Source organism: Drosophila pseudoobscura, chromosome X (assembly GCF_009870125.1).
Source record: "Drosophila pseudoobscura strain MV-25-SWS-2005 chromosome X, UCI_Dpse_MV25, whole genome shotgun sequence".
NCBI classification, from domain to species: domain Eukaryota; kingdom Metazoa; phylum Arthropoda; class Insecta; order Diptera; family Drosophilidae; genus Drosophila; species Drosophila pseudoobscura.
The window spans coordinates 49,954,636-49,980,976 of record NC_046683.1 but is presented as its reverse complement, the minus strand read 5'-3'; the positions used below and the strand labels follow the sequence as shown (position 1 = coordinate 49,980,976).

Sequence of the window (26,341 nt, the reverse complement as noted above, 5' to 3'; positions counted from 1 at the left end):
CAGCAGCGGGTCGGGGGCGGGTTGTTGGTGGCGGTGGCGGCTACGGCTACGGCGGCAGACAGGCGAATACATACACGGGACGCGGCGACGGGTGGCAGGGAGGTGGAGGCGGTGGCGGAGGCGGCGAGGGCACACGCGAGACGAGAACAAAATTTTCTCACTAAATTTTCAGCGACGGACGACACTTTTTGGCCAGTGCCCAGGGCTAGGGCTAGATCTAGGGATAAAGGACTCTCGGGTGCTCCTTTGGGGTCTAATCTAGTCTAGAGTACAGAGACGGCTGATGGCTCTGATTTCTCTGTGTGTGTGTGTGTAAGTGGGCGGGGTACGAAAATACTTCTAGGCGGAAAAGCGTCTGCGAAAAACTAACGTCGGATAACTGTATAAATGGGAGTAATGAATGTTACTGAAGGCCGTCGACTGAAGGCAGCCACAGAGCCCACAGAGAATGGAGTGTATGGCTCCTCAGAGAGAGAGCGAGAGAGAGAAAACCCAGAGAAATAGAGAGTACGAACCGCCGGCAAGAGAGAGAGAGAGAGAGAGCGAGCAGCGACAGATGTGTCTAGAGCGGGTTGTTTTTCCTCTCTCTTTTGATTCTTTTGTTTTTCTTGAATTTCTTTCTGGGGGTTGGAAACCCCCGTTGCAACGATGGGAAATGCATCAGAATGGCATCAGCAGGGCTCCTCGTAAGGCCCCATGGCCCCAAAAGGAAACCCCCCACCCCGTTAATTATTGATGTGGCATTGGATATTGGCGGCACATAAACCCTTGGCCAAATGGTTTTATGGCGGCATTAAAAATCATTCCAAAATGAGAGGCAATTAACAGCAGTTTCCGTTTTGGGCAGAGAGAGCGAGAGCGGAAGAGCGGGAGAGCAGCGCCTGAGAGAGAGACTGAGAATTCAAATGGGGCGGCAAAGAGAGCGCTGCCTTCCCCTTCTGAGAGGGGGTGCAATTGCTAAGCGGCTTTTTGCAGCAACTTCCAGAAAGAAATTCAAGATGTTTTCGAATGGAGGAAAAAACAACCTCCAGGAATTCCGCCCTTTAGATCCTTTGAAACGGGGCAAGCGAAATTGCACAAGGAGAGGCGCACGGTCAACCCTTAGAGTGGCGCAAAAGCGGGAGAGCGAGAGAGCCGGAAGCCAGGCAGACAGTCAGCCAGAGAGAGAGAGCGAGAGAGAGCAAAATTCTCAGACAGTTGGAGAGCAAAGGCATTGCCAGCTTGGATTACAGCTGAAATACACTGTCAGAAATGACTGAAAATATCATCAAAGTGTAAATACACATAGAAAAATATTCTAGACACGAATATATACATAAATTCATAGAGCAAAGAGCTGTCCATAGAAATGGGGCAAACTAATCCATTCCATGCCATGCCATTCCATTCCATTCTATTCCCTTAACCCATTTCGAAGAGGGCCATGATTGAGTAATTTACTTGGCTAATCACAATGAAATGAAATGAAATTGGTAATTGAGGCAGTTAGCATGGTTACCATGCCACAGAAGTGCTTGGGAACGAGCGGGGCCACCAGCCAGGCCACCAGCCAGGCCAGGCTCCGTTACCAATCCCAGACCTGACTCTGGCTCTCTCGTCTCTGAGGCACAGTTCCCATATGGGAGGTTGGTTTTGTTTGCCCCCACGATTGGGCGAAGACCCAGAAAAGTGATAGCTTCACCCTCGCTGTGCCTCCTTCACAGAATTTCATATTTTGCGTGTCTGGTGCGTGCTCAAGAGGCCTCTGTGGTGGTTGCCTCTGCACTTTCTATGGCCCCGTTGCATGCAACCGAATGCAGTGTAAGCCACACAAAGGTCTCTCTCGTCTTTCGTCGCTCGTCTCTCGTGGAGCTTCGACTTCAACTTCAATTCTTGTGCGCGCTTTTCAAATGCAAGTCGGACAATAAGTATTTAATAATCAACAGCAAGAGCAGCAACAACACGAGGTAATTGCAACTAGCAATTGTGTAGCTGTGCCCCACAGCCCTGCCCCGCCGTACAACACGCCCCCATTCGTGCATTTTATTGTGTGAACAAAAAACAACTTTGAAAGAAGTTCAAAACTCTTTGAATGCGCCTGCCCTGCCTTCCCTTGCCGCTCAGACATGAATACTTCAGCGGGGGGCGGTGGGCGGTGGGCGGAAGGGGGCATTCGAGGCGATAGTGCTTGACGAAGGCTGTTAGGCGGTGGGCTGGGTGGCGGGGCACTGTGGGATCCTACTTCGGCCGAAGGTCCACGCCCCACCGAAAAATGGGTCAGATGACAATGAAGCGCATCAAAAATGCAACTGCAGCCCAGAAGGAGGAGGATGGATGTCACAAGAGCCGAAGAAGAAAATGAACAAAAACGAAAATGACAATTTTCAGCTGCAGATAAGAGGGAAAACTTTTAATCTTGCATCCCCCACCTCCCCCCGTCCGCCCGTCCAGCCATAAATGAAAACAAACAAAAGCCGAAGAAGCTGCTGGAAAAGTCAGAAAAGAAAAGATGATGGAGCAGCCAGCCAGAGGAGAGATCAACTTGTGGAGAGAATAAACAGAAAAGAGCAGCCACAATATTTTCACATTCTTTATCATTCTCGAAATGGAAATGGAAATGAATGAAGGGGGAGGAGCTAGGGGGGTAGGGAGACCCAGGAAAGACCAACTTTGAGATTCTCAAGATGAATTAAGCGCAACGGCAACAAAAGATTTTCCCTCTTTGGCTGTCATAATATTGAAAGAGCCTTAGATGATGGCCTGCCACGGTTGGGGCGAGTGGGGAGGGGCGTGGGGGAGTGGATTTGGGGCAGATCCACGGGACTGCAGGGACCGCAGACAGACGAATGTCCCAGAAAGATGACAAGTTATTAGCGGGGCGTGTGCTCCCTCTCCCCAGCGCACGTTTCAGGCAATTTCCACTTGTAAATGCGGATGGGACTGTCAAAGGAAGTCAGTCAATCAAATGCTTCGAAACATTTCCGATATCCAGTGTCAGTTGATTTGATGTTAAACGTATTGTTAAGGCATACAGTTTAAAACCCTGTACTGGTTTGGCAATACGCGTCATGCGACAGAGCCCCTCGGTCGGTTGGGCGGGAAAGGGGCGGCGTTCTGGCTTAGATGATGCAAAAAAAATCGTCAAGCTGTGTTGCCTTTATCGATGAATCCAAGGAGCAGAGAATACATACGCAAACCCACTGCTTTATCAACAAAGAAGTGCATTTTACCGCCAAGAAGTGCAGCACGTGAAGAAACCAATGAAGCAGTGCATTTATCTAAGAAGCAGTACATGAATCGGACAAACAGTCGGCCAGCCTTGTCACTCCATTGGATTTCTCTTTGTATTTCAGTCTCTAGAAGTTTCAGTGAATGTCATGCCACAAAGGAACCATTACATCCATGTTGTTGACTCCTCCCCCCTCTATTTGATATGTACGAATGAATGTCAACCCCCCAACACCCAACCCCCAACCCCCAGCCCCCAAAAGCTAATAAACTTAAAACAAATTACATATTAAAATGCATCCAAAAATATGAAACGAAATAGAGCAGTGACCGCCTTGCTACAGGTCCCATCAGAGCAGAGCAGAGAAGAGCGGAGCAGAGTCAAGTATTTGTATGCATATTATACGAATATGAGAATATATGTACGTGTATATATATCCCTCTGTGTATATATGTATTTTCTGTGCACCCCATCTCTCTCTCTCTCTCTCTCTCTCTCTCGTTTTGTGTTGCAAAAACGAAGAAATGTCAGCAAACGCTAAAGAGCACTTCATGTACCCACGGACGTCAGACACATCATGCAGATGGAGTGGAACTGTGGCCTGCAGATGGAGATCGAGATGCAGGAGGGGGGTGGGTGGTGGGGGGTTAAGAACAACATGATGAAGAACACCAAGCAGAACATCGGTAGGGTGGTGGCGCATGGCGTAGCACATCAAAACCGAGGGCCAAAAATCAACAAGCAACATGCTAATGAAACCGAAATACCCTTCCTTAATGGGGGTTTTTCTTGGAGTGGGCTGGAGTGGGTGGCATTAGCACACGATTCGATACTCTGCCGTGCTCTGGGCCGTGTGAATCTCCTTCACGGTAATCATTTCGAGCCTCTTTTATTGGAAAATTGTGCGTTCGGTGTAATTATCACACACGTAAGAGATCGTGATGGGAATAATGGTAGCACCCAAAGAGAGATCTACAGGTTTCTCCATGACAATGGGAAGAATTACAAGAATATGCAATGATTCGACACATTCATTCATTCAAATCGAGCTCTGAATGAATAAAGGATCATTTCCCATATTCAGAAAGTCCAGGCGGAAGCCAAAGAAAAGATTTCGGACTCCTGTTGCGTGTCTTTTCCTTTCATGGGGATCACAGAAGACTGTTTCTTTCCGTTCGTTTTAGTCCATTCCTTCCATGTGGAATGCAAACTGGACTCCCAAGTCCGTATGCCCCTTGGGGCGGGCAGATCATCGTCGGATGCTGGAGAAAGGGGGCGCAGCACTCCCGCGCGCTGAGCCTTCGAAGATGCACAAAAACAAACAGAAATGCTGTTACACGAGTGCCCGGGCCCAAGTGGCAGGCGGCGCTGAGGCATCCTCCATGGCACATGCAACATTGCAACACAGAGCCGCAGGGCAGGAGCCAACTCTCACAGAGTCAGTCTGCCGCCTCTTTTGGGGTGGTTTTTCATGCGAAAGAAGGACGAATGAAGCACAGGACGATGACGTGTGGGGGGAAAATAGGGAACACACACACACACACACACACACACACACTCAAAGAGAAATAAAAAAACTGTGTTGAGATTTCTTCCCTTCCGCAGCATACCCACAGAGACGAGATTTCGCAGGAGTAGGGAAAGGGCGAGGAGAGAGGAGCGGCAGGGCAGAGCATCCTCTGATGCGATGCATGTGAATGCGAGATGAGGAATATGAAAATGAGAGGCGGCAGATGAGAGATGGAGAGGCGCTAGGAGGAGGAGGAGGAGGAGGAGGAGGAGATGTGTGAATGTGCGAAATGGGACCAACGAGAGAGAAAGAGAGAGGAGAGAGAACGAGAATCCCCGCTAGAAATGGAAGAGTGTGTCGTCTGTGCCTGTCATCCGAGTGCGTGAGTTTTCCGTGTGCCGTGCCGTGTCCGTGCCCGTGTCCGTGCTCGTGCTCGTGCGTGTTCGTGCCTCTGTTTCTGTTTGTCTTTGTCTTTGTATGTGGTGGAATGGAATACTTTTACAGTTTGTTAAACTCTATTTTTAGAGCTCCCTCTCTCTCTCTCCCTCCCTCTCTCTCTCACTCTCGCAGTCTCTCAATCTCTGCGGCCGCAATGGCCATGGGAAGGAAACAACCCAAAGCCCCCGCCTCCCGCCTCTGCGCGTGTGTGGGGGCCGCTTGTTGGCTTAGTTTTTCCACAGTCCACGCCGCAGTATATTTAATTTTGTTGCTGGGTTTTTCCTAATGCACTGCCGCTGCATGTTAATTTGATAAACACGATTTTCATGTAATTCCAGCTCCGCAGTTATTGAAACGTCTCCGAGAAGAGCTCCCAAAAAACTTGCCCAACAGACGGAACGGAACAGCAGAAACCCCTAGAAAGTAGACATTTGAGGATACCCTTGCGAGAGATTCATTGGGGAGATCTATTGGAGATCCATTGGAAATCCATGGGAGATCCATGGGAGACCCATTGGAGATCTTTTGGAGACCCATTGGATATCTATTGGAGATCTTTTGGAGACCCATTGGAGATCTATTGGAGATTTATGGGAGATCCATTGGAGATCTTTTGAGGACCTATTGGAGATCCATTGGAAAACGATTGGAGATCTATTGGAGATCCATGGGAGACCCATTGAAGATCTTTTGGAGATCCATTGGAGATCTATTGGATATCTTTTGAGGACCTATTGGAGATTCATTGGATATCCATGGGAGATCCATTGGAGATCTTTTGGAGACCCATTGGAGATCTTTTGGAGACCCGTTGGAGATCTATTGGAGATCCATGGGAGATCCTTTGGAGATCTTTTGAGGAGCTATTGGAGATCCATTGCAGATCTACTGGAAATCCCTGGGATATACATAGTCATAAGGATATACATAGTGCCAGATTTGCTGCTTTTTGAGGTTGTTTAAATTTTCTTTACCAAAAAAACAGTTGTTGTTCTTGCAAACCGATCGTTTCCATTAGGCATTAGGAAGCACATTCATGCCACGTACAAAGGCACTTTGTGGGATTGGATGAGCTTCTTCTCTGCATTGCAAACAGATACCGAAAGTCGTGGTAGCCTCCTCAGCAAAGGGCAGGGTATACAAAGTTACACCATTTTCAATTTGGACAAATTTTAGTGCAATTTGTTAAGGGCCTTAGACAGGGGGTGGGGCATGGGGGGGATGTCGTTTATGAGCACCAGAGAGGCGGGGGCGCGAGTGCCAGAGGTGAAGAAGCAGTAGCAGGGAGGGTGGATATAGAGCGGCGTTGGAGTGGCAGAGAGGCAGGGTGGTGGTGGGCGGGGGGGTTAGTGTCTAGTGTTAATTGAGTGTTGCAATTAGGCCAGGTGAAGAGGTAAAGAGAGAAACAGGGAAATTTGACATGGGTTCCATGGCTTACGGAGTAGATTGCCTTGGTGCCGGTTGCTGCAACAGACGCCACGCAATTAACGGTAACTCAATTTTCATCCCAGAGGAGTCAACCTCTTTATATCAACCTCTCACCCACTATCTCCTTTCCACTCACCCTCTCTCTCTCTCTCTCACTCGCTCTGTGTGTGTATGTTTAAGGTGTAGGAGAAATCTGACAGTCAATATATCGATACGAACATTTGTTTGCCTTCCCACGGCCGCCGATGGTGATAATGACCATCGATGGTGATGATGATGATGATTGATGGTGATCATGTTGCAGGCAGTCCCCCCCGCACTCCCTGGTAATGCAATCCGCTAATGCAACAACTCTCCAATTCAAAGCCGTTAACACTAAACAGAAATCGAATACGAGAGCAACTTATTAAAAACAGTAATACGGACAGCAAGTCCGTAATCGACGACGAAAGAGACCACAACGAATTACGGATACCCTTCACTAAACAAAGGAACATTGAGGGGCGCTGAAAAGGAGGCACAAATACTACAAAATAGCTCACAAATACAACAAAACATACCAGAAAGTGGTGGAATAATACTAGAATAAATTATATTGCAATACAATAGAATAAAAATACTAGAAAGTACTGAAAATACGTCAGAAAACTTTGGAAAGTTCCATAAAATAAAATCATAAAATACTAGAAAGTACCAGAAAACACTGGACTATACAGAAATTATAAGAAAGTGCATCGAAAATAAACACGTAATTTTAAAGTTTGTTAAAACAACAAAATTTCTTAAGAAATGTTCGGGGGAAAAGACATCTATCCACCATTAAGATCTTCTATTTGCACATGTAATACGCGTAACATAACTGTAAGAACGTAAGAGTTGCAGTACCACCAACCAAACAAAAGTTCAATTTCATTCCGGCAAAGCCTCTCCCCAAAACGAACCAACTCTGAGGCCGTGCCAGAGTATCTGGCTAGTGGCTGTAACTGGTTGTCAGACCCCTGCACTCCCCTCCCCCCGCACTGCAGGCCACTGCAGGCCACTGGCGATCGCAGGCCGTGACGAGAGGCTGCTGACAATCGATTAATGGCACATATAAATGGCTATCTTCTGGTCGGTTAGTCGCTCGAATCGGCCACTCGATCGCCTCTCAGCTTTTGGCCCGGTCCCCAGCGTCCAGCTCCACAGACAAGCTCCAAGCTCCAAGGCGGCTCCATCTTGTGGTCAGCGGAGCAGCAGCTTCGGCTTATACTCGTATTCGCTTTCAATTTGCATGTTTCTCGTATTCGTATTCGTTTTCGGTTTCGTTGTCGTTGATTTCATTTTCATTTCACGTTTTTTTTTTGTTTTTTTGGCTCGCCGTTTTTGTCTTTCGTCTTGTTTTGACACCCTTGAAGGGGGTATTATTATCTTTGGCAGAAGCTTTGCAGCACAACAAACGGAGGAGACAAACAAGGAAGCCTCTTCTACCAAATCTGTTGTTGCATACTCTTCTTTCTGCTGCAGGTAGTGGCGCCCTATTGGATCCCTAGGATCGTTCTCCAAGAAGGAAAGGCAACGCTTAGGCTTGTGTGTGTTTTTCCCGAAAGCTCTATATATGACTATATGATGCAGAACAATGGTTTTTGGCAAGGGTATTGCCAACTTCGACCTCTGACGGATAGCCTTCCTCGCGTTGTTTCTCTTGTTTTTTGGCTTTTTTGTCAATGAATGAAATCAACATAAACAGCATTTAAGCACACGAAATTATTATATATTGTGGGCGTTGAACGGAGTGCGTTCAACGGCGCCGCTGCGACGCTATCCATTGGGTCACCGCCGCCACTCACTTTGGCGTCTGCGCAAGCGTCGCAGCGGCTGTTGCGGCTGTTGCTGCTGGCAGCGTCCATTGACGTTGGCAGCCAAGAGGCAGTGGGGAGAGCGAGAAACTCAAAGAAGAGCTGCAAAAGAGAGAGAGAGAGAGAGAAGTGCAGAGCAGAGCAGAGCAATCTAAGGTCAAGTCGAGACGGCATCCATCCATTGGGGGACAGACAGCATCTCCGATGAATGATGAGCACGAGGCAAAAAGCCTTCCAAAAATGTGAGTCAAAGATCGAAGAAGTCGAAGAAACGATAAACCCACAAAAATATTCCAAAATCATATAAATCGCAATACATTTATTTATTGTTTCTGTAGCGCCTACACACACACACGCACAGACACCAACAACAACAAAAACAACAACAACAGCTGTTCGAATTTTCGAGCTTTTAATTTTCGAACAAGAAAGCGAAAAGCAGTGCTCTCGACTAAGGGATATCCTCGAGAGAGAGAGAGAAACCAAAAAGAGAGAGACAGAGACAGGACTATCGCGCTTGGTAACTGCTTTTGATCCTTATCAGGAATATAAATTACAAGGAGATTGTGGGCAAGCAGCATACCCTTTGCGCACTAGCACGTACAGGGTACTAAAATGATATTTGAATATTTGAAGTGTAGGAAGAGGAAGAGCGGAACGGAACCACAGACAGCGGGCGCTGCACTCTGATAGATTGAACGAGTCAGAGCGAGAGGGAGAGAGAGAGAGAGAGAGAGTGAGTGCAGGAGAGAGTGGAACAGAGACAGAAGGAAATTAAGCAACAACGCATTTTCTTGGCACTCGCAATTGGGGCGTGTGATACGACAGGGGCGTGGGAGGGTGGCAGGGCGGGCGGGCGGCCCCCACGAGTACTCTACTCAACCATGGCGTTGAAAAGAGCCCAAAAACAAAAACCAAAAGAACCAAAGAGGGATCTCCCAAAATTTGGGTCAATGTACAGACAAAAAAACACACAAGAAAGAATAATTTTTCACGTTTTTCTTTATGGTTTTTTAATTTTACAACATTAATATGTCAAAGAGGGAGAGGGAGAGTGGGAGCGAGGGTGTGGTTGGGGTTGGGGTTGGGGTTGGGGGCAAGAAAAGTCAATGCATTAATGTTGGCTCATTTCCTTGGAAATTCCGATTCCAATTCCGATTCATTTGTTGTATTTTGCTGACTTCTTTACGAGTTTTGGACACAGCGTTAATTGATTTAGAGAGGAACACGGCCCGCTCTGACCAGCTGCCACCAGGAGGGCTTTTTGGAGTATTGTAACCGGAAGTTGTCCGTCAGTTTGGTTTGGCACCACGTGTATGGGTGGCCACGGAGAACACGGAGACACGTTACCGTAGCGTAGAATCAAGATAAATGGGGACGATAGATGGTAAGATGTTGAAACATAGAACAAACCCCACCATCCACGCAGATAAGACAAGAATCTACAAGTTATGATAAGAATAATGAAGAAATTACATCCATATAGGGGAGATATGGAGATTACTGTGACGATAAGGCCCTGATGCTGTCCCTGGAAGTCTAAGACTTCTTTCACTAATTCTAGCTCCAATTCTGCTCAATTAATGATTCATTTACATAAATGTATGTGTACATTCCACAACAGTTACAACATTTTAAGGTCTAGTTCCAGTTGTTCGATGGAATAACTAGTGATTCATTGCCGCTGCGATAAGAACCCAGAAACCCCTTGGAAATACTTTGAATAAAGAATTTAGAGTGGAAAATTCACTTGAATATCATGGGATGTTGCATCACTTGCAGAAACAGCTGCTGGGATAAGAGATTATGACTCAGATATAGTCCAAAAATCTGGCTAAAACGCTGTACGAAGTGCCAGATCCAACTCTGCTTTAAATTGAAGGGAAAACCCAACCAGATGTTGCCAATTATTCACAGAATATATATATATGTATATATTCCACGATTCGGAACATTCGCCCAACAGTACAGCTCTCTCTCTCTCTCTCTCTGTCTATCCTACTCTTTCTGTCCATGATCGTTGATCATTATTTCTGGCCCATCATCAGCGTCCATCAGAGCCATAGACAAAGAATTGAATCCCACAGTTTTTTGGCCATTACAGAACCCAGATTGCAGGCCATTTTTGGGAAGATGGGAAGACAGCGGGCCGGGCCGGGCCAAGCCAGGTCTAGTCGCTCGGCTCTTATGGCCATGTAAAGCGGCTGCTGTCACAGCCAGACACGATTGACAAGCCACCGTTTGGAGAGCAATGGGAGCAGCAGCGGCCCCAGTTTGTTATTTGGATTTGGATTTGAATTTGAATTTCCGCTAAAAAGAGGGAAAGGGAGAAAGAAACCATCAACTCGGAAGTTGCCATTTGACAGGGACATCGGCATGTCCCATCAATCACTGGCTCAGTGGATGTGACTGACTGCGTAACGAGCTGCACGACATGTACTCAAAGATACTCCCCGCGAACACACCACAAGATACGAGCAAAAAGCCACATGCTAAATACAGTATGCAGAATGCAAAACTGGAGTACGCCCTCTAATTGATTAGAGGGCTAATCCTCGAGTAACCCCCAAAGACTTTGGGGCACTGGCACTGCCACTGGCACTGGCACTGGGCACTGGGAGTGGCAGTGGCAGTGTGGCAGTGTGGAAGCTGCTGCAAGCCATTGACACTCTGTTTATTAAACATTTCAAAGTATATAAATAAATGATTTTAATTATTATTCCTTGGTGGTGGATGGGCCAGTGCCCGAGAGATGATCTCATCTTTCAATTGAAAACTGAAAATTTCATTTCATTTCCAGTGTGTTTATTGCATGCATAATAAATGGGGATTGGAATGGTCTAGTCGGGACAGATGTGGATATGTGGATAGATGGGGCACAGGCGCTAGAGGGGGAGGGGGGGGGGGGGGGAGAGACTCTCACACACCATGTGGATCATTGGAATAATCAACATTATTGGGGCAATTCGGTTTTAGGGAGTGCCTGAAAGAGTAGTTTCGATACCGACTCCCTCTTTTTCTTTTCTTTTTTTTTTTTTTTTTGCAAAATTTAGATCATCCAGTTGGACCCACCCCCCTTCCCCCCTTGCATGTCCATTCGGCATATCTTTTAATTAAAAAAAAAACACAGAAAAGATACATATTTGCAGCACGCATGGGGCAGGCAACCGCAATCTTCACTCCAAATGTTGCATGCAAATGAACAAAGGAAAAAGGGGGGAGAGACGCAACTACTTCACCTACTCCTCCTCGTAGTAGAGTTACAGTACAACCAAAGCACTTCACTGTCATTAAGTAGTCGGAAAACGTTATCCCATGCCCCACGAGTGCCTCCCCCCCCGCCCTCGCCACTAGCATTTTTAAAACAGGGGCGTATGAAATTAATAGACTCTACCACTGCTCCTCCTCCAGTGTTCTTCTCCCCACTTAATTATCACAAAACAGACGAAAACAAAAACAACAACACAAAAGATACATTTAAAATGGGCAAGTGTTTTCCCTACTTCGCTCCCTCCCCCGCTCCGCCGCTCCCGCCCCCGCTCCCACCGCAGGCCCTGGCTCTCTGCCTGCGGGATGAGTTGTGCTGTGCGTGTGTCTGCTTTATTAGATGATGATAACTGGCTAATGAGTTGAACTCTGCGGCAGGCCGAAAGCCACCAACGACATTGTACGTCTCCCTCTCCCTCCCTCTCTCTCCCTCTCTCACCATAAGAAACACTGACCAAATGCAGAGACAGAGACAGAGACACCAAGACCCAAGCAAAAACTACCGCAAAACCAGAGACGGGCGGAACGGAACGGGAAACCATACTCAGAAAGCTGCCCGCACATTTTCAACATCTTTGATCTTGAGTTTTAGAGTCTTATATGTATGTACTCTCTCTCTCTCTCTCTCTGTCTATCTCTCTGCCATGCTGCAAAAGACCAACGACAATGGGATGAGGCTTGCTCTTCAAAATCGGTAATATGCGATCTTTAATTGATTATAAATTCTAGACAAGTTCTAGAAGAGATACAACCAATTGAATATAAGAGAAGCAAGAGCTATTCTTCATCTTTTGTAAGAAAAGATAGCTTTAAAGTATTCCATTACCAAATATAGTAGGACATATGTATATACTTTTTGGGGAATTCCCCCATTCACGACTTCTTTTTTTTAGTAAGTTAAGAAAACCTTCACTCTTGTATATTCGTATTCGTATTTTTCATAATAAGATAAAGAATTATCGTTTCCATGTGAAGGATTGCTTTCCCACAGTAGGTTTACCTGTCGAGACATAAAATCCATAAAATCTGCAAGAGAGTCATGGGGATGAAAGCTGTCTTTTCCCCGCCTTTTAGCTCACGAAACTGCCATTTATTTCCACAACCTTGTTAGAAGTATTATCAGCAATAATGTATGATATTCGATCAATTTTAAAGGCGGGAAGCAAGTGCAAACTCAACCCAAACACTGGGTCATAGAGAGAACCATTGTACATTCCTACAGACGGATACAGTTTCAGTTATGGATACATCTGTAGATCCTTCTCACCTTGAGTACTTGCAGGGTGCTATCCACAAAGTATAAGCAGCCGAAGAGCCCTCCCTTTGAGAGTCTGCAAATGGAGAGAGTATCCAACCGTCGCTGCCCCCAAATCAATGAAAGATGTGGTGGGATCTCTGCTGTTGCTTCAGATTTGAATGTTTGTATTTGTTTTTTGTTTTTTTTTTTGCGAAGGTGAGCAGCGAAAAACGAAAATTTGGAAGAGCAGAGCCCACGAAACTTCTAGCAGACACAGAGACAGACGGACAGTGGACAGCGGAGAGACCTTAGAGGTCTGCAAAATAAAGAAAACGGTTAAAGATAACTGCGTTTTATTTGTGTATCTATGCATGTGTCTGTGCGTCAGTGTGCCAGTGTTTGTCAGTGTATGTGTGTGTGGGTCTGCTTGGGCATGACCGCATGCAAAACAAAGTCAGGTACGAAATCTGGCGATATATTGTACACACATAAATGTATATAGATTGTACATTTGGCTGTCAATGGCAAATGCCTGGCATATCGTTATTAATTTATCTTCGCTGTGCGCTGCTTGTGCTGTGTGTGTTTACCTTTGGGTTTTTGGATTTTTGGATTCTTTTTTTTTGGGGTCTTAATCTCCCCCTCCAGCCACATTGTGCCAGAAACCCAAAGAAAAAACACAACACCCAGATACCCAGAGACCCACTCTGCGATACAAAAAAGCAACAACAACAAAAGCAAAACACTTGCACTTAACATTGAATTTCCGTGTAGTAGTAGTTGTTGGCATTATTTCGGATCGCCCTTCTTATCGGGGTAGAGAGTCGAACTATCAGCAAGGCAACGGGCGACGGGCAATGGCAACGGGCAATGGCAACGGCAACGCTGATAACGAGCCAAAAACAAACAGAGAAACGTTGCGGAATGGGGCAAAAGAACATGGATTCTCCCAGGGTTCTATTCCACCCTGAGAACCAATCATAAATGAAACCCAAAAAATGAGTCACCAAATTTGGCAACAAAAAGTATTAGTTTTTTGGGGTGTCGTGCCAGCCCATCCATGCAGATCGCTGGCTGTTCCCATGACAGCATTTGATTCAAATTCAAAATACAAAAAAAAATGCTTTGTTTCATTAGAATATAGAGTTATTTACATAAATCTTTAGGTGCGCTCTACCAGGGGTTTTCTTTGGTTCTATTTGAAATTTTCCAATGCTAAAATGGTTCTCACCAAGGATCTTTACCAAAAAGAATCTTTAAAGTATTAATATATCGACAGATCTATGCCAAATGACCGACCAAATGACAGCCAATGCCAAAAAACTATCGCCCTGAGTCACATTTGATATGGAATTTTTATATTTAGCAAGGTTCTGGCAAAAGTTTTACTAACTTTTGGAATACCCTCTTTGAAGATATAGAAATAGAAACAAATACGCAACCAGATAAGGCACTGCCATGTTCGGAAATGCCAACATACATAGTTTGCTGATACCACGCACCCAACGCCAGTAGTCCACACAGTCGGAGAGAAGAGAGGACTCGCAGGCAAGATTGGAGCAAAAATACCATCAAGGATCGCCTCGAAGGACACTTCAAGGCATATATGTTTGTAAAAGAAGTGAGCGGATGAAGAAATACATATTTTGGAATCCTTTCATATATGCGTTATCCAATCAGATCTCGTCGTATGAGGGGATAAAGCTCCCTTCCGTATGGCAAATAAAACCATTAAAACCCAATGCCAATTCAGATAAGATTCCATTGATTACTCTGATAATAAATCCACTATGCGGCGGTTATTCCGTTTCATTTCATTCCACCGCGTTTCCGTTGATCGCACAATATTTCGGCCGCCAGTGTGTCGATTAGCCCACAGGTAGAAGGAATGCAAAAGGGGTTGCAAAAACCAGAAAGACAGACTTGTCAGCCTGCAGCTGCCCCGCCACCAGCAGCACCAGCAGAGGCAGCGGCAGCGGCAGTAAGAGGTGAGGGCAAGGACAAGGCGACAAAGATTGAGTTGGAAACGGAGACGGGGAACAGGGACAAAGGTGACTCAACGTTGAGTCAACAATGGGCGGAAGGGGGGAGGGGCCCCCATTTTTGGCCTAAGGAAATAATTAAGGCTACACTCACCCCTCCATGTCCATGTCGACGACGGGCAAGCGCTTCAGCTCCGACATGTCCAGCTCCAGGCGCAGATTGGAGACCTCGCAGAGCAGGCGATCCCGCTCGACGCTCAGCTCCTTGACCCTGGCATGCAGCGCATGGTTCTCCCGCAGCAGATCCTCCACGCTGTACTGCATCTGGGGCTGCTGGACCGCTCCTCCATCCATGAACATCATGGAGCTGGCCATCAGCAGGGACTGTGTGGTCTGGTGCAGCAGCAGATGCTGCTGCTGCTGATCGGGTGGCGGCCCCAGATCTGATTCTGCAGCGGATTGGATGCCACTGCGCTGCGGCGACAGAGCCAGCGACAGAGACAGGGCCTTGTGCTCGGCCTCCGACATTTCCATTTCTTGTACTTCGCTTTTATTTCACTGATATTCTTTGCTGTTTTACTACTACTGCGACTGCGGGGACCGGACTGCACTTTACGGCCAGAACATGGTCGCGCGCCACGCCACGCCACGCACACGCACTCGCGACAAGAAGCTGCAGGGGGGAGCAGCAAAGTAGAGGAGAGCCCCCTTGAAATCCGAAATGCAAAACGAGATCACAAGAACACAAAGGCGACGACTCTAACTTTTGTTTTACTAATTTTGTGGATGGGGGTGGGGACGTTGGTTAATGCACTACACACTTGCAGCAAAAAAAATTCGTTTCGCGAGCAACAAATGGCTTTAATACACGCGCGACGCACGTCGTCGTTCAAAATTTTCGAAAAAAGTTTTGTTTACTGTGCCCAGTGTGACCGCGGCTTTATCGTTGACATATACCGCCCGGCCCCCAGAAATATAACAAAATATACCGTCTCATTTTAAAAATATACCGTAAATATACTGACAAGTTAAATTCTATAATACATATTCCTCGATTTTGATATTCCGTGGAATATTACTAGCTATATCGATCTAGTAGTCCTCTCCACATAGTTTTGTCCAATAAATGAACATATTTTCTAATTGACTGGTTTATTTTAAACACTTGCTTTTATTGCATTTTGCGTAAAAAAGGTTATAGCGAAAATGGTCAAACAAAAAAACGAAAGAGGATAGTCGTTCATATTGTTCAATTTTGGTATTCCGTCGAATATTACTAGCTATATAGAACATTTAGCCATGCCCACATAATTTTATCCGATTAATGAATCAATTTTCTACTTTCTACTGACTACTTTAAATTAATCCTTTTTATGGTAAAAAAGGTTTCAGCGAAAAAGAGTGCAAGTCCCAACGTCTGGCCGTCGAAACCTCTTGCAGTGTGCGCCCTCTGGCGGAGGTAGGCGAACCTTAAACCATTTTCCATACAGTTTAGCTATTGTCAAGTGACAGACGAATGACAATTTATGTGTGGCAGCGAGCCTTTGTCAGATATCCACTTCTTGTGGTGGGATTTTTCATCGGAACAATTATCTTTGTGACAAAAAGACTTATTCTAGACTCATCAATCTGCATACCCTGGGGAAATGAATATTATAGAATTGAGATAATGTTTGTCATCCCAGGCTCCAGAGAAAAAACAAAAGCTATTACTATTATTACTATTATTTTCCACGGAATATCAAAATCGAGGAATATGTATAATAGAACTTGAACTTTTACGTATATTTACGGTATATTTTTAAAATGAGACGGTATATTTTGGTATATCTTCGAGGGTAGACCAACCAGCTGTTTTGGCGGCAACGACTTTGTTTTGTGCAAAAAAAAAAAACCATGTTGTTTGAGTAAAAACGCAGGAACACCCAAATATTACCAATGATGCAGGAGGGCGCCATGTACGAGGCGCTCAGGAAGCACTTTGGGCACTCTAAGTTCAAGTCGGAGCTGCAGGAGAAGGCCATCAAGTGTGCCGTGAAAAGTGAGTAGCAGAGAATTAATCCGATCCGAGGACTGCATCATTAATTCGGCCATAATCCCTAAATAGAGAAGCAGGATGTGTATGTATCGATGCCCACGGGTTCGGGAAAGTCCCTGTGCTTCCAGTTGCCCGGACTCATGTGCGAGAACCAGCTAACGATTGTGTTCTCGCCTCTATTGGCCCTTATCAAGGATCAGATCGATCACCTGACAAAGCTGAAAGTGCCCGCCGATTCCCTCAACTCCAAGATGACCCTCAAGGAGAGGGACAGAGTCATCATGGATCTTCGTGCAGTCAAGACCAACCTCAAGTTCCTCTACATCACCCCCGAGCAGGCGGCCACCAAGTTCTTTCAGGAACTGCTGCAAACCCTCCACAAGCACAAGAAGCTGGCCTACTTTGCCGTAGACGAGGCGCACTGTGTCAGCCAGTGGGGCCACGACTTCCGACCCGACTACCTCAAGCTGGGCGAGCTGCGGTCCAAGTACCCGGAAATCGTCTGGCTGGCCCTCACGGCCACCGCCTCCAGGGAGGTACGCGAGGATATATACAAGCAGCTGCGGCTGCACCAGCCCGTGGCCCAATTCAGCACACCCAGCTTTCGGAAGAATCTCTTCTACGACATCGTCTACAAGAACTCCATCGAGGACGACTTCCAGCACCTGGCCGACTTTGCCCAGCACTGTCTGGGCGATGCCAAGGAGTTCAAAGCCATGCCCAAGCCACAGCGCGGGTGCGGCATCATCTACTGTCGCACCCGAGAGAATGTGGAGCGCGTGGCTGTGGGTGTGTCCAAGCGGGGCATCGGCGCCGTGGCTTATCATGCCGGCCTGAAGACCGCTGAGCGTACGGGCGTGCAGGAGGCGTGGATGCGGGGCGACCAGCCTATCATCTGCGCCACCAACAGCTTTGGCATGGGCGTGGACAAGGCCAGTGTTCGTTTCGTGATCCATTGGGATGTTCCGCAGAATGTGGCCGCCTACTACCAGGAGTCCGGGCGAGCTGGACGTGATGGTCTGCAGTCGTATTGCCGGCTCTACTATGGCCGGGAGGATGTGCGCAGCATTCGATTTCTGCTCCAAAACGATATCCATCGAGCTCGTGGTCGAGGCGACAAAGAACTGCTCACTGAAAGGGCCCTGAAACAGTTCGAGAAGATCTCGGAATTCTGCGAGCGCACGAGCTGCAGGCACAAACTCTTTGCCGACTTCTTTGGGGATCCTGCACCGCCCTGCAACGGACAGTGTGATGTCTGCAAGCGGCCGAAGAACGCGGAGAAGGCCCTGGAGATGTTCCACCGCCTATGCATGGATGACGCCTTCAAGTCGCACATATCCCTGCAGGACTGCGCGGATCTATATGAAGGTGAGCTGGCCATTTCCCGAGCAACATTTCCTAATTTGTCTCCCCCTGTCCTTGGCCAGGTGGCCGAGCGGGTGTCAAGCGTGCAGCCCAGGAGTATGCCGCCGGTGAGTCCGGCTCTGATGACGATTCCGGCCAGAGCCACTCGTCAATGGCGAAGCGGGCCAAGAAGGAAGCCGCGGACTTTATTCAGCAGCAGTTCAAGCTGCGCAAACAAATCAGCGCCGCCCGCCAGCTGGAACAGGAAAAGTCTACCCAAATTTCTCGCGTGCATCACGCCGAGGCCACGGAGAAGAAGATCGCTGGCCTCCAGCACACCCAAAGGGAGCAGTATCTCACGGCCATCATCGAGGCCCTCAAGGCGAATGTGCAGAAGTGTCAGGAGGACGAGGAACAGCAGCCCCGCAGCGCCCTTCGGTACAACGACTATGAGGCCATAGCCGTGGAGATGGAGTACGAGGTGTTCCGGCAGCAGAGGGTGGCGAACATGTATCGTCATGCTTTGGTTAAGCAGGTTGGCGTCCAGGTCTTAATATTCCAATTGGAACTCCATAATAGCTGTTTATTCACCCACAGATATCCGTCATTAAGCAGCTGACTGGGAAGGCCAAACTGATGCCCCTGCTGGCCGACTACGTGCCGAAGCCTCAGACTAGTGCAAAGGGTGCCTGGACGGGCGGCAGCGTGGCCTACTTTGAGCGGAAACTGAAAGAGCTGGAGGAGCAAAAGCCGCAGAGCCTCAAGGAAACCCCCAAAGCTCTGAAGGAGAGGAAAGGCTTCAAACAGGAGAACACAACGCAGACCTCCATTGCAAGCTACTTCAAGAAGGAGGTAAAGGAGGAACCACTTGCAGAGGATGAAGATGCAGAGGATCCACTGCAGAAGCCTCTCACTGTAAAGCAAGAACCAGGTACGGAAGAAGAAAAAGAGAAGAGTTCAGACGACAGTTCAGAGGAAACAGTGGATCAGGATCAGGATCAAGAGAGCCCCGCCGAGTCTGGTGCCGAACCAAAGAGCATTGTTGGCGATAGAGAGCTTAAACTGATGGCCAATGGGGATGGCACCTTCGATACCCATCGCAAAAAACGCGTCTCCCATCAGCAGGTAAAAGAGAGAAAGCCACCCAATAGCGGTCCCACGTCTCTGTCTCTGTTTGCTTCGAAGAATGAAAGGGAACAAGCTTTGACTGCCTTCAAGACGGCTCGCCAAATTCTCGAAGAGAAGCTGGAGAAATTGGAAAGCAAAAATGATGTTCTCGGCTTTACGACAGCCAAACAACTGCATGAGAAAACACGTCAAAAAGAAGCAAAGGAAATTACATCGAAGAGCAAGGGGAGGCAAGAGATGCCGACATCAGAGGGAAAAGACAAGATGGAATCCGAAGCAGAAATAAAAGTGGAAAAGAATTGCAAAAGCGAAAGCCAAGAACTAAATAAAGAGCCAGCAACTAGGAAAAAGGAGTCAAAGGAAGCCACATCCCAGCGAAGAGGGCCAAAGGAGATAACCTCCGCGAGGGGAGACAAGGAGAGAGAGGAGTCGACTCAACCAGAGAGAAAAGACGGAGACCATAAGCCGACGGTGAAGGTGAAGCAGCAGAAGAACGATGTCAGCAAGAATGTTGTCAACTGGCTCAATCCCTACTACAAACGCAAAATAGCCACCAAGGAGTTGTTCAAAGCCCTGGCCAAGCTCATCACTAGCCGCATCTGCGATGGCAGTTTAGGTGAGATCTCAATCTTCATAGACACCTCCACAAACAAACTATAATAAAGCATATACTTGTTCTTCCCCAGGTGATGGAGATGCCTGCAAATGCTACATCAAAGAGACCTTTCATGGCCTGGAGATGATCAGCAACGATCAGGACATTGAGAAATACTTCACCGAGTCCAAATGACTTCCCATTTCGGGAACCAAATGAACTAATCGCATCGGAAAGATGGCCATAAATCAAGCTTGATAAGAACCGGAGTTAAAAAACCATTTTTTTTTTTTTTTTGTGTCGTTAATGTTTCAAGTTGTATGTATATAACAATTAATTTGATCAGTAAAATATTAAGAGGAGTGAGATATTTTCATTTTAAAATTGCACTGCGCAGATCTTCCACATCCTGTCTGCAATCTCCAGATAGATTTTCAAAAATTGTAGCTACAGTTTGTTGGAACAAATATTCCCTCATAAAAAAATTTATTTGTGTGGGCTCTTATATGTTAAGTGGATTAGAGAAAAACGTTGGTGAAGGCTTACAAAAAAAAAAAAAAAAAAAAAAAACAGGCTGAAGGCGATGCTTAAACAATCTTTCCACTTCCTTGGACTTCTTTTTGTACATTTTCTTTTCGATGATGGCAATTCTTCTGATGTTTTGTTTTCTGTTTACAGATTTCGTGGGTTACAATTTGCTGGGAAGCAGGTCATGTGATGGGGCTTACGACTATGATGGAGCTCTAAATATAACAGTCCACGCAAGGCGTCGCTGTCTCTGTCCCTGTCATTCCAGATCGCCATGGACGCCGAAGCGGATGGTGAGCAGTATGTCGAGTAGATAGACCAGGGAAGTGACCAGAGCAATGGAGGCGGAGGCCATCACCAGGTCCAGACGATGCATGTTCGGGTGCCAGTAGTTGCGATCCTTGGTGGTCGACCAGTCCCGGAAGAGCAGAGCCGTCACGGCCACATACAGACAGAATGCCACCAGAGACCACAACGTTGCCGTGCGCCAGGGTGTCCTAGACATGAAGATAGTTATAGTACTTTAGGCAATAGTGCTTTACGGCAATCCTTAATCACTCACAGATCACCGACCAGAGCCATGATCAGGTAGATCGCCGTGTAGATGGTCAGGGCTCCAAAGGTCACATAGCAGAGGGCAATCACTCGGGGCGTGATGAACACTCGCAGGTGGGAGTTGGTGGCCGGCTCGTCGATCAGACCAAGGCAGCATATTAACAGGCACTGTGAGAATATTCAACTCGTAGTTAGTGTTCACAAATAGTACTAGTAATTTATATTTGTAAAATGAGAATCCATTCATTTTAGCGCACTCTTAAATTGTATTAAAATGGGACTTTAATGGCTGTTAATCGAGAGAAGTACATACTCGTATGTTTCACTTACCAGCTCCACCACTTTGATGCATATGAGAGTGTAGGTGGCCTTTTTGTTGCCACTCGTGGTGGCAAAGGAGTTATCATCCGCCGGCGACATTTCCACGCGTGAGATTTCTACGGGCAGTAAATCAATTAATTAATGAAAGAAGATTTAATTAAGTAAATGAAAATTTAAGCTTTTCATATCTAAAATTTTCTCCGTTCAGAGAAACACTTGGATACAGTACTCGAACGGCGGATATACTGGCATGTTTATGTACCTATCGATCGTAAGTAACTCATTTCTCGATCTCGTTTTGAACGTTCGCGACCTATAGAGGAAACGGGCTCTTCAGTTCGTTTTATGTTTTATTTTAATGGGGTTTTGTGACCATACTTGGCGCCCGTCTTTGGGTTACTTGTTATTGGATTCTAAGTATTGGGGTGGATGCTCGGTGGAGCGTGCGAAACGGTAAACGGAATCTAGTGCCGTTCGTGAATTTGTGTCAATTGGTGGTCGAAGGTCGCCCTCCCACATGAAACTCATCCGCATCCACATCCACATCCATATCCACATCGGAATGAGTTGGAGCCCAAATTCATGAAGGGCAGATAGATACAGATAGACGGATGGATGGATTCCTCAATGATGTCATCTGTTTGGGTGTGTGTGGGATTTTGGGTGGGGTTTGATTTTGATACGCCTCTGGGGTGCTCAGATGCATACCAAATGTCGAGCTAAGATCGCGCGCAACCTACGTGAGGTTCGCGTGAAAAGCTTATAAATATTTAAAGATAGCTATAGCTGGGTCGTTCTCTTGTGACACTCAATCTATAATTCCATTACATAACTAATTAATTAATGACCAACAAGGGAACCACAACAAGGCACACGATTGTCACCATCATTGAACACCTTTCCTATTCTATATGCTTTGATATACATATGTACATATCTACATATGTATGGCCCCGCCTGGAGGGATTTGTCGAAACATGTTCAGAGCCAACAACTGGCTCTCTCCATGGTTCAGCCGTCAGTGCGTACCCCCATTGATTGGAGCTAATTGCATCACAAAAAGAACAAAACACAAAATTCCAAAAAGAGCTAATAGCACGTACGCGCGGGGGGGATGGATAGAAGAGGGGATAGGGGTATGTTGTGCTAGTTAACCCCGCGATGTGTAACCCCATAAACAACAATTAAACTTCAGGCGCGGAAGGGGCAGGAAGCCCACACAAATGAGCTCCAACTAAAACTGAATCTTGTGAAGGGTCGCGTCACTCATAACTTTCTCGTCGAATGGGGGAGGTTCTCGAGATAACAAACATTTCAGTGTCTAGGTTCTGCTTGAAAGATAGGTGGGTAAGATATAGGCACTATGGCTACATTATTTAATATACCTGATTCAAAAAGTGTGTTGAATTAGCCTCCACAGTGAGGGCCAAGAAAAGGTAATTGGTAAGGGGGTGAGTCTCGGTACTGGTGAAACTCTAGTCTTTATATATTTACGGAATAACTAAACACTTAAAAATGGGCATGCATATGCCCATAACACGAGTAGCTCTAAAGCAAATTCCCAGCCAACAACTCGAATGATTACTTCCAACAAATGTTTGGTCCTCGACCGACTCTCTAGCGGTGGAATGCCTCCAGGTAACTGTTTTGCGTGCTCTGCGTTGGCAACGAATGTTCCGCGTTCTTGGCCCCTCACGAAAAACAAAAAACAAAAAAACAAGTTTCGTTAGACGAAGAAAGCCCGAAAAGATGAAGCCAAACAAAACACGCAACAAGCCACGAAGCAGCGGAGGGAGGAAAAAATGTAAACAAAACGGCCAAGCCAAACTGGTTTCAAGAGAGAGAGAGAGAGAGATAGAGTGAGAGAAGTGCGAAGAGAGAACTTGGCTAAGAGACGGTAAAGTCGTGAAGAGATATAGCCACACCTGTATTGCGCCTGCGTGCCCTCGGAAAGAGCACCACATTTGGGCCTACAGTGTGAATTAACCTCGTTTCGCTTTCAGGCCAGGCTCTGCAGGGACTTTCTCAAAGTTCTCTGCTGTTGGCCAGGCAGCCCTATAACTGGTCTGTCTTTGGGTCAATGACTTCTTCGACTTCTTCATTCTTCGTTTTGTTTTGGTTCTGTCGTTTCTTTAGTCGCATGCAACGAGGAGACTACGTATGCGGAGCGACTATAAGTTAATTTTGTTTTTAATTAAGCCCCATTTCCAGTTTCCTGCCCACAGTGGAGACTGGCGAGGAGAACACTATCATCTCCAACTTGGGCGATTGAAAAATGCAACACTACGAAACGTGTTTTTCAAAGCCGCCTTCTCCTCATGCGTGGCCTCCCCCTCACTTGCATTGATATGCACAACTGGCAAACTGGTTACGGAACAGAGACAGACAGCCAGAAATGCATATATGTGCATAGTATGCATGCATGTATGCATGCATTTACGTATGTGTGTGTGTACATGTCTGCTTGAAGAAGGCGCCTACTGTACTTGCGAGCGCCGTAGGAGAGACTCCGACTCCCCCTAGCGAAGGAAATTGCGATTTTCTTTGCATTTTTGCATTTGTTTTCCATTTTCTTGTCGTAGTTTTGTTGACCTCATTCAGACCCACACCCCCCAGTGTAGAGGGTACTGTTTCAGACTCTAACATGCAACTTTTGAGGGATTGGGCTTTGGGGTAGTTGATGTTAGGGGTTGCCTAGCAGCCCGAACGGGGGTTGTTGGCGAATTCAATGCCAAAGCTATTGGGTAAGGCTTGTAGGGATTTCCAGGTGCTGTCTTCAGGGCTGTGTCTGTGACGTGTCTGCCCGTGAAGGTCAGTGTCCAATAGCTCTATTGATACATCAGCGAAATATTTCGGGTTCAATAGGCTCCCAAGGGGCGGGTGGGAGAGATATAATTGAGTGTGAATTAGGGCACCCTTTTATTTTACTCAAAGGGTTTGGATATACCTATATATCTACTATTATTGGTTGCGATTTAAATAACCAAATTTCGAAAAGTCATATAGAATTCTCCTCTTTATATTCTAGTCAGAGTCTGATTTTTCTAGTCAGCCCTACATTGAGAAGAGTCTGATTGAATAGAAACCAATACAAATAAACTCATATTCTCCGTACCGAATAAATATGAATTCAAAAATGGTTCGAGCTTTTCTGAAAATTTAAAAAAAAAAATAACAAAATTTAAACAAAAACCACAATAATTAACAACAATTTGGCTTCTTTTTGAAGCGTAGTAGTTTAATCTATTGAGCACGACCATTCGTCAACAAACAAACAAATCATCCGAAGGGAGGGGCTGAGGCTGGGACTGGGACTGGGACTGAGACAACCAACCGTGAGAACAGTGGGTGAGTCACAATTAACAGAAAATCTAATTCATGTTAGCCAGTGCTGCCTATTGCCAGTGTACATATGTTTGAAGTGTATATTGTGCAAAATTAGCATGTCTAACAATAACAGCAGAGAAGATCGCATTCTTGTGGCTGTACCCATGGTTGTGTTGTTTACTGTACAATTAGCTCTGGGTGGGGCTCAGCGATCCAGCCAGCATGCAGCACAGACTCCGAACAGCGACTCTCAGAAATCTTTGGAGGGGAGAGCCAGAGACTGACACAGAAGCTGAAACTTCAGTTTATAGTTATTGTTTTTTTTTGTTGGTTAATGCATTTCCAACAGTTTCAATATTAGTTATTGTTGGGCAAATGAAAAACTGGTTTTTTGTTGTGTTTTTTTGGGTTACGTTAATACATTGGGTTATTACATTTTTCAAAATATCGTTGCGCTTGCGAGAGGTGCAGAACTCTGGTTAGCTTTGGGTTATTTCTCACTCTAATTACACAGAAACACACACAGATTAAACTATTTTCAAAACGCGCCCAATCAAAAATGTATGGTTCAATCGGAAATGTAGTTTTCGAACACTCAGCAAATCGACCGCCAGCGTCAACGTCAAAACTCGGTTTGCGCCAGAAAAGTAGAGTCGAAACCCAAACACCACGACGTTGTACGTTACAAAGCCCCCGCCCAAACGGGCCCCAAGTTGGCTCTCATGGCCATATGACATTAGACTTAGCTAACTGACTAGCTGCAAAAACAGAGATAGCCTTATGGGAAAAGCATGCAGTGAGAGCGAGAAATATACGTACTTGCGACAGTTTGGTTCAATTTTGAACTCAAAAAAAACCGAAAAGTATTAAAAATACCAGAAACGGTTACCCTGCACCAAAGTCTAGTGTCATAACACCATGGACAGGAATGATATTTTCAAGCAGTATATAAGCAGTAAGTATTCACTAACGCCTGCACGAAAAAATACTGAAATCGGCTTCATTCTTTAAGCCGAAATGTAAAATATTATGTTACATGGCGCCAGCGTATGCCATGAAGGTATAATTTCAAACTCTGGAAAAATATTTATTATACGAGCTTCTTATTCGCTTGTTAATACCAAATTTTGATAGGATTTTCTGCTCGTATACAAAGATATATAAGTAAAACCTAGTAAGAACTAAAATAAATTTAAGACCGATCCTACCACGCCCACCCCAAGCGTGCTTATAAAGTGCAATAATTAGTAATTGTCTTTGACGTTTTAACGTTATACGCGATACTTAAAGAGTATAGAGGTGCGGCACTTGACGGGGCTCACAAAGTTCCCGCTCGTTGTGACTCTACAGTGCTGCCAATTTTATCTGATTTAGGACTACACATTTGCAGCTTTTTTTCAAAGAGGAACAGGAACATTCGGAAAAGTTTTAGTCATGAGTAAAAAGTATTTGCCGAGTTTCGCAGCCCGATATCAGTCATCAAATCCGTAAATCATAGGCTAACGTAAATCATCATTATTGTTCACTATTTGCACTCACTACTGTACATAAATATTTTTCACCGTACATACTGAAGCACGGCAGCGGCCGCTCTTTCGGT

The 26,341-nt window shown here is 46.0% G+C and overlaps 3 protein-coding genes across 4 annotated transcripts in view; 1 reads left to right on the top strand and 2 right to left on the bottom strand.

Moving 5' to 3' along the window:
* siz (Brefeldin-resistant Arf-GEF family protein schizo) overlaps positions 1-15,865 on the bottom strand; it is a 41,372-nt gene extending 25,507 nt beyond the window's left edge. The window contains exon 1 of the mRNA XM_015187558.2: positions 15,060-15,865. Coding sequence (XP_015043044.2) covers positions 15,060-15,439 — 380 coding nt within the window. The 5' untranslated portion in view covers positions 15,440-15,865. The remainder of the gene's footprint in view (positions 1-15,059) is intronic.
* Positions 15,866-16,716: 851 nt separating this feature from the next.
* RecQ5 (RecQ5 helicase) lies at positions 16,717-20,376 on the top strand. The gene is made up of 5 exons (XM_001353665.4): positions 16,717-16,946; positions 17,013-18,311; positions 18,371-18,822; positions 18,885-20,031; positions 20,102-20,376. Exons 1-5 carry the CDS (start codon positions 16,844-16,846, stop codon positions 20,203-20,205), a joined length of 3,105 nt encoding a protein of 1,034 aa, XP_001353701.3. The 5' UTR covers positions 16,717-16,843; the 3' UTR covers positions 20,206-20,376.
* Positions 20,377-20,479: 103 nt separating this feature from the next.
* On the bottom strand, positions 20,480-25,399 carry LOC4813692 (uncharacterized). Of its 2 annotated transcripts, XM_015187555.2 has the most exons (5): positions 25,266-25,388; positions 21,677-21,727; positions 21,424-21,530; positions 21,101-21,261; positions 20,739-21,035 (listed from the first exon to the last, which is right to left on the bottom strand). In XM_015187555.2, the coding sequence occupies exons 2-5, from the start codon at positions 21,696-21,698 to the stop codon at positions 20,798-20,800; spliced, it is 528 nt and encodes a 175-aa protein (XP_015043041.2). In that variant the 5' UTR covers positions 21,699-21,727; positions 25,266-25,388; the 3' UTR covers positions 20,739-20,797. The 2 variants fall into 2 exon arrangements, with proteins under 2 accessions (XP_015043042.2, XP_015043041.2); XM_015187556.2 differs by lacking the exon at positions 21,677-21,727 and having other exon boundaries at positions 20,480-21,035; positions 25,176-25,399.
* Positions 25,400-26,341: the final 942 nt, after the last annotated feature.

Bases quoted from the DNA above. Each gene is read 5' to 3' on its own strand.
- RecQ5 (XM_001353665.4), top strand. From the start codon at position 16,844: ATGATGCAGGAGGGCGCCATGTACGAGGCGCTCAGGAAGCACTTTGGG. The intron at 16,947-17,012 runs GTGAGTAGCAGA...ATCCCTAAATAG, and splicing joins CATCAAGTGTGCCGTGAAAA to AGAAGCAGGATGTGTATGTA. The intron at 18,823-18,884 runs GTTGGCGTCCAG...ATTCACCCACAG, and splicing joins GTCATGCTTTGGTTAAGCAG to ATATCCGTCATTAAGCAGCT.
- LOC4813692 (XM_015187555.2), bottom strand. From the start codon at position 21,698: ATGAGTTACTTACGATCGATAG. The intron at 21,531-21,676 runs GTACATAAACAT...TACTGCCCGTAG, and splicing joins GAGTTACTTACGATCGATAG to AAATCTCACGCGTGGAAATG. The intron at 21,262-21,423 runs GTAAGTGAAACA...ATATTCTCACAG, and splicing joins GCATCAAAGTGGTGGAGCTG to TGCCTGTTAATATGCTGCCT.